Source organism: Zea mays, chromosome 5 (assembly GCF_902167145.1).
Source record: "Zea mays cultivar B73 chromosome 5, Zm-B73-REFERENCE-NAM-5.0, whole genome shotgun sequence".
Classification (NCBI taxonomy): domain Eukaryota; kingdom Viridiplantae; phylum Streptophyta; class Magnoliopsida; order Poales; family Poaceae; genus Zea; species Zea mays.
In genome coordinates, this window is record NC_050100.1 from 163,141,710 (window position 1) to 163,149,067 (window position 7,358).

The 7,358-nt window shown below is 42.2% G+C and overlaps 1 protein-coding gene across 1 annotated transcript; it reads right to left on the minus strand.

Moving 5' to 3' along the window:
- Window positions 1-1,636: 1,636 nt before the first annotated feature.
- On the minus strand, window positions 1,637-7,122 carry LOC100383303 (putative protein phosphatase 2C family protein). The gene is made up of 5 exons (NM_001175961.2): window positions 6,144-7,122; window positions 4,875-5,252; window positions 4,621-4,738; window positions 2,485-2,708; window positions 1,637-2,407 (listed from the first exon to the last, which is right to left on the minus strand). Exons 1-5 carry the CDS (start codon window positions 6,621-6,623, stop codon window positions 2,027-2,029), a joined length of 1,581 nt encoding a protein of 526 aa, NP_001169432.1. The 5' UTR covers window positions 6,624-7,122; the 3' UTR covers window positions 1,637-2,026.
- Between the last annotated feature and the right edge of the window lie 236 nt (window positions 7,123-7,358).

Consider the following 7,358-nt stretch of genomic DNA (forward strand, 5'->3'; position numbering starts at 1 on the left):
TAGCCCCAGGTCAGTTTTAGAGCAGATATAGGACAATTTCAGAAATATGCACTAGTTTGAAAACTCTATTTTTTCAAAGGATTTTTATTTTTCAAAGAGAAAATAAACTAATTTTCTTTGGTAAAATAGAAATCATTTGGAAAATGGGGTTTCCAAATTAGCTTTAAGGGCTAATTTGGGAATCCTATTTTTACAAAGGATTTTCATTTTTCCAAAAGAAATTGGTTCATTTTCTCTTGGAAAAATAAAAATCTGTTGAGAAAGAAAATGAAGTTTTCAAACTAGCTCTTAAGAGCATCTTCAACAATACCTCAAACCGATGCTTTAAATTGAAATATAAGGCTCTACACGGCAAAAACTACTCCAACAATACCTCATTTTATAAAATTCAGTCAAAAAAATAGAGGACACTCTCTCAAGAGTCTCAAATATACTATACCGTAGTGGGCTGCCCTATAATATATATTATATTTAAGGCTTACTGTTGGAGCATAATATTTTGTTGGTGCCCTAAGTTCAATAAAATGTACTCATTTTTAAATTATAGGATATTTTTATAGATCACGTTGTTGGAGATGCTCTAATAACGTATTTATCTATGGTAAAATCCTCAACAATACGCAAGAGACTATGCAAGTGAACCATACACCAACTCTGTGCATTCATCTCCTTGCATTTAGTTGTACAACGCAAGGCTAGCATAATGATATACTCTCTCCGTTTCTTTTTAGTTGTCGCTGGATAGTTTAATTTTGCACTATCCAACGACAACTAAAAAGAAATGGAGGGAGTATTGGCTAACCCTTGATGCGATCAATCAAACAGAAGACTTACACAATGCACAGGAGCCTATGCAAGTGAAGCAAATACCAGCTGGCTCCATGCAATTTCATTTAGGCCCCGTTTGTTTCGTTGGAATTGAATTCCATTTTAATAATTATAATTTAGACAAAACTAATTAAGTTCATATATTTATATATGTAAAATATTTGAATATTATCCTAAATCATATGAGAGAGATAGTTATATACTACATTTATGTTATATTGAAGCAAGTAAAAGAGTGTGCTATAAGTTGTACATCGGAAAAATAGTATGTAAATCTATAGAATCAATTTCCATCTCTCACCCCATGAATTTGAGATAGGCTTATATGATAACTTTGGAAAGTGGTGGAATGTCACATTCTAAAAAAATAGGCTATTCCATTAGTAAGATTTCAATTCCTCAAAATGAAAAGAAACAAACGGGACCTTAGGTGTTTTTCGATTCATGAAATATATGTAAATGATAATGATTCACGCTTAAGTACCAACGGTAATAAGTTTGAATGGACCAATATCACTTTCTAATATGACATCTAATTACAGTTGAACTTAAACAAACATGATTAACGTTCTCAATTACTCGTCATGTTACAAATATATGAACCAAACAACATCTTAGCTATAGATTATACATCATAGGGTTATCCTACAATACAGCATAGTATTATCCTATGTAACTTGCAAGACCTAATGCAGAATGAACTTAATACAAGCAACCTATCACACGTACAACGCGATTATGCTACTCTTAGGCCTAACGAAATTCCGCGATTCTCAAACATAATCTGGCAAAGAAATTCTGATACACAGGAACAACTAACAAAAGAATTAAACAATGCAATAGTCACTTCGTCCGATATGATTATATAATCCTTATTTATATTAATAAGACCGACCCCCAAAGCAATGATGATATAGATCAGACACCAGAGATAGAATGATGAATATATTTACAGGAAGCACAAAAACTCAGTAGCCTCCTTCCTACAGAATACTACGATCTCGACGACGCACGGACGCATCAATACTAACATGAATTGAAATATTACAAAAACTGGAACAAATCACGCTAAACTGACGCGGTACTTTACACGAAGCAAAACTGCAAATTCTAGCCACACTTGCGTTCAGGAAAAAAAACTGCAAGCAGAAACCCACCGATGTGGTATATCTTCGTTCAGGTCCCAATCACAGGAGCCTCAACCATCCTTGGGCAAATCCATGAGCGTGACCAGCTTTGTGATGGTTTCAGCAATAGACACCTCGTTCCCATCTGGTACTGGTACCAGGGCGGCAACATCTGTAGATGCACCAGCGCTCACCTGGACAGTTGTGGCGCGCCCAGCACTGCTAGCTTCTACAGCATCTGCCAAGTTCTTGGCCAAAGAACTCGACGATTCGCTCGCTTTGTCTGTGTTCAGGAACAGGCAGACAACAGCGCAGTCATCGATCTTAGAAGTGGGGAACCGAGTCCGCCAAGCGCGGTGAGCCGACTCGACGAGAAACCGGGCTGCAGAGGCCTGAGATGTGGCTCGGCAGACAGTGCTAACAACCTCATCGTTTGATAGCACGTCCCAGACCTAGTTGCAAAGAGAGGAGGTCAGAAGGACCTAAAAACACTCGGAATAAACGGTGCGTAGGTTGACAATCTGCTCACCCCGTCAGTAGCCAGCACCACAAATTCGTCTTTCTCCGTGATGTGGTGATAGGAGACGTCAGGCGTAGAAATTACACCATGGTCCTTCAGACAGAAGTCTCCAAATGCCCTAGCCATGGCCAGTCCAGGAGAGTTGTACTTTGGAAGCCAAACACGAGCAACCTCCGGCTCCTCGGGAAGCGCGAATATTCTGCCCCTGCGTTGCCTGATTCTCTGTGCTTCGCCTGAAATTGACATGCCATTCCTCAACAGAATAAGGCAAGGAGCACACTAAATATAACAACTCTTGCTACTAATCATGTATAGGAAGTTCAGAAGTGTTTTCTGCCTGAGAAAACGAAAAGTATCTGCATCCTCATGTCTGTACAATTGAATTAGCATGTATTCTTACCATCACAATGCTAAAAAATTATATTTACTCCATGGAAATGGATTTAGAAATCACGGGCTCCTCTAGGTTGAATTTTTTTTATGTGGACAATGATGGACAGCTGATAGAATGTCTAAGAGAGATCCTCCTTGCAGTCTTCTCTGTGATCAAGCTGATGAGAGCATACAGCCATACAGCATATTCTCGTATCTTGCACTGTTTTCTGGCAAGTTTTGTTAGGTTGATCTCATCCGGTTCGGCCAAGCGATTGAACCGAACTCAACTCCCGCACCCTGATCTAGGACAATCACCTTATGGTTGTGGCCCCCTTTTCACACCGTGTATATAAAACGAGGAGGGCCAGCACACAAACCAATGTTTGCAGTAACCCCCTCTTCCAAACACCCAAATGAGAGATCCGGTCTGTCTCTATGCGGTCAAGGAAGGGAAGGCCACCGCCGTGACACCGTCTACCTCACCGTCTCTGAGCTGACTCATCGCCCTTATGGTGTCACCATCCAACACCGAAGGTATAATCCTTATTCTAATCACATCTAGTGGCTAGGGTTCGTGAGGGACTAACAAGTTTGGCATGCCATCCTCCAACCGGCTGGACTTGAGAGGAATTTGCCTACTGCTGATACCGAGTTTCTTTAGCTGGTAGAGTTCTCTCAACCAAATATATACAAGCAACCGAAGTAAGGGCTTAATTTGCTATCTTGTTACCTAGGAGCTTTGGAAGCATCATAACCATGTTTTCAATATCACTGCCCTAGATGCCAACAAAGTTGTCATGACAGTCAAGGATGAAGGCATTTCATGGTGCACGGTAATTGCTAAGGAGCTCCACAGCTCCAGGGTCTTTTCCTGGGAGTACCCTAGTGGTTTTTCTGCCTATGTGGCATGTTGATTACAACGACTATTTCTAAGGGGCAGCATAAGGGGCTGGTGTTGTACGGTTTTCTACTTAGATGAAAGGTACGCCAGCTCTCCTATGTATTTGAGAAAAAGACACAATGCTAGATAACATATGAAAAAATAATAGTTTGTCTTCACACCATCTCAACAGTCAAAATAAATAAGCAATCCTTGAAACAAAATTAAGCTTGTACTCCCTATGTTCCTTTTCATTATGATGGTTAGGAATCCATGTGGTCAAACATCTCAAACTTGGAATGGCAATATTTGAAATATGCAAAGATGGATATATGAAAGCTACATCACTAGGTTTTCACAACAAATACTTCCATAATACAAACGAGTAAATGTTCCAAAGGTAACTGTTCATACTCAGTTCATTTTTATTTATCATCTTTCATCATGAAATCTGGGTCATTGAACATTCAAAAGTCTGACCATTCATATATTTATTATTCTAGGGATTGGCTAAGAAATATATTACTAGATTTGTCTTCTGAAATCTTTAATTGTAGCATTAACAGAAAGCAGAAAAGACTTGCCTCCTATTCAAACAAATAAATTGATCTATGGAAGTGCTCAGACAAATAATCTTATCTTATAAGGATTATTATTTACCCCTTTGACTCATAAATAATAAAGGCATGAGAAGAGAAAAAAAAATGCCAGTTAGTTCATGGATTAAGGCCACATAATATTACATATAAGAAAATATAATGATGTTCATAACAGAAGTAACTTGAAACTGCACATAAGGATTGCACAAGGCAAAAACGATTTATGGCTCTAAGTTTTGCAAAATGACTAGCGATATAGCAAAGGACAAAAGAAATAAAATACATGCTTACTTGGAATGTTAGGTTTGAGATCAACTGTCAATTGAACAGCAATAAGCTGGTTATTTTCATCTCTGGTGCCTAAGACAGCTCTTGAATCCCCCAAATTGCCAATTATAAGATTGTGTTCCTGTAGTATACAGAAAGAAATAGAGTACAATCAGTATACAAGGATGCAGCTCCAATCACCTGGTGTCAATTTACTGAAACCAAAACAAGATATTTCTGAAAGAAAATAAAACAATAGTATGATTTGTCTCAGTTACCTGCTTGATCACTGCCACCGCTGTAGTCCCACTGAAAAAGCAGTCAATGCTTTTATGTAATTTGAGATCCCTATCCATTACACGGAATGCCTTCAAGAATGAAGTTCTCAATGCTGGGAAGGTCTCTGGATACTCTCCATTCTGCTGAGCTTCAGAGGAAATGGCAGTACTTCCTTTGTCTATGTGTTCTGGTGAAGCTACATCATGTGTGTTGAGCTTAATGTTGCCAGTGGATGTTACTCTACCATCTTCCGTCGTCAAACCTTCTCCTAACTTTAGAGGCAGCAGATCTCTTACTCTCTTGGCAACCAAATGGCCATAAGGTCCATGGCCGTCAAACACACCACAAAAGATGGTATCATCTCTTGAACAGAAGTTCTGTCCACCAGTAAAAATAGTTGTCAAAATCAAACATACGCTGCACAGAAATAACAGGAGTAGCAAATTTTACACGTGCCCAGTAAAACTGGACAGGTACATGGTTTCTTATTGTGAGTTATGCTTATGTTTTCACTGAGACCCGTGTGCAGTTTTTTAGAAATTACTACTATAGCAGTCAAATCATGAAAGTTATCATAACTTAAGGAAGGCAAATATGAGTCCGAAAAAATAAGATAGTATCCGTACATGTGTCACTCAATGGGCATGCAGCCAAATTGGTAATCAAGTGAAGCATTAGAAAAGGGCAGGATGGGGCTTGAAGCAGATAAGATCATCCAGCAAGGACATGGAGAAGGAAAAAAAAAACTAGTATTGGATAAGGAGGAGAATCGTGTGGAGCCCTTCCAACCGCCATGAAGTATTCCAACTCCATCAATTATTGCGCTTGAATAAGACTACCAACTAGGAATTCTCCACCAGCAACATCCCACAGCAACCAGTGCGAAATATATATAGGATTTGAGTCAAAGTTCAATTCTTGAATAGTTTGATGCTGTGTGCTCATGTTGCGTAACTCATAACAACACGCATAAGCTGTGGCCGCAAGAATAAAAACAAACAACTTCCTGAGGCTAGCATCAAGATCAAATTAGCTTGTACAGAAAAGTCAAATCTAAACCTGAGCTTCTCCGTGGAATAAAAATCTGGAACACAGCATATGTCAGGTAAACTAATCCAGAATAAGAATAAAGTTGCTTAGATCTGATCAAGAACAGTGGGAAAAAAATACATCAAGAATCTCACAACACTAGATGTCTGAGGAAAAGCGCAGACAAGAAAGCAGGGAAAATATGGTTCTTTATTTTCTCCTTTTAATTTTCCTTTTACCTCCCAGAAGATCATAGCATCCTGGTTGACGCCCTTCTTGCCCTGCAGCGTGTACAGTGACGCGACGGCGCAGGCGCCATTGCCGGCGATCCGGCCGGGGGTGGCCCTGAGCTCCGCCGCGAAACGCCGGGAGTCAGTTGGCGCAGGCCCCGCCCCCGCAGCCCCGCGAGGCAGCGGCGGGCGCGGCTGCCGCTGGGGCCGCGCCGCAGCCCATGTCATGCCTAACGCGCCGAGCAAGCCGAGGAGGCAGTCGAAGAAGTCCTCCATGCATCGTCCGCCACCGCCAGCGGCGCCGGCATCTGTTACAGCAGCTCCCGCTCCATCACCTTCCGCTACTGCTGCTGGACCCACGGACCGGGTGGTGACCATGGCGACGCGCGCGGCGACGGCGAGCGCGACCAGGTGCCGGTGCTCCCCTCCGCTGCCGCTAGGCCGCCGACGGCTGGTGCCTGTCCGGCGCCCGGCGGCGGCCTCCACCATGCACCCGCCGCCGATCCGCGCCCGGCGCCGCGCGCCGCCGGCGGCAAGGGAAGCAAGAGACGGAGGAGTGAGGCAGAGCGTACGGCCAAGGGTCTCGGACCACCAAGAACGGAGAGGGAGAGAGTTGCTGCTGCTGATTCAGCGGGGATTGTAGTGTAAAAAGAGGAATTTTATATCTGCCTGAATGCTCAAAAGGCGCTTGGAACACGGAGCGAGTCAAGCAGCGCAACCAAACCCAGGTCCTCCGTGTCTCTCTCTGGATGAGTATACGAGACTTGCGTAATCCCGTAGTTAAAAAGGCTCTTAGCAACACTAATCTAGTCTAGAGGAAGCCGGCCCGGGTGGTGCTTTTGCTGTGTGTACTGTACTGCGAGTCTGGAATGGAACGGGAATCTGCCTGCCTCCATCCAAGGGGAGGGAGGAAGTGGTGGGGGTGAATCTGAGGCGACGAGACGCAGAGACAGGAACGCAAGGTTGTCGGAGTCGGCGAGACTTCGCGTTCTGTTTGAGACCCCAAATTGTGAGGACATTCGATTTTTTTTGCCACTTTATTGTAGCACTCATTTACGTTGGGTCACTGACATAACAAAAAAAAATACCACGTACCTCTAAGGTCTAGTTTGGCACTCACATTTTCCTATGCGATTTTCAATTTCCTAAGGAAAATGAACTAATTTCTCTTAGTAAAATAAAAACCTTTTAGAAAAATGGAGTTTTTAAACTATCCCTAAGGGC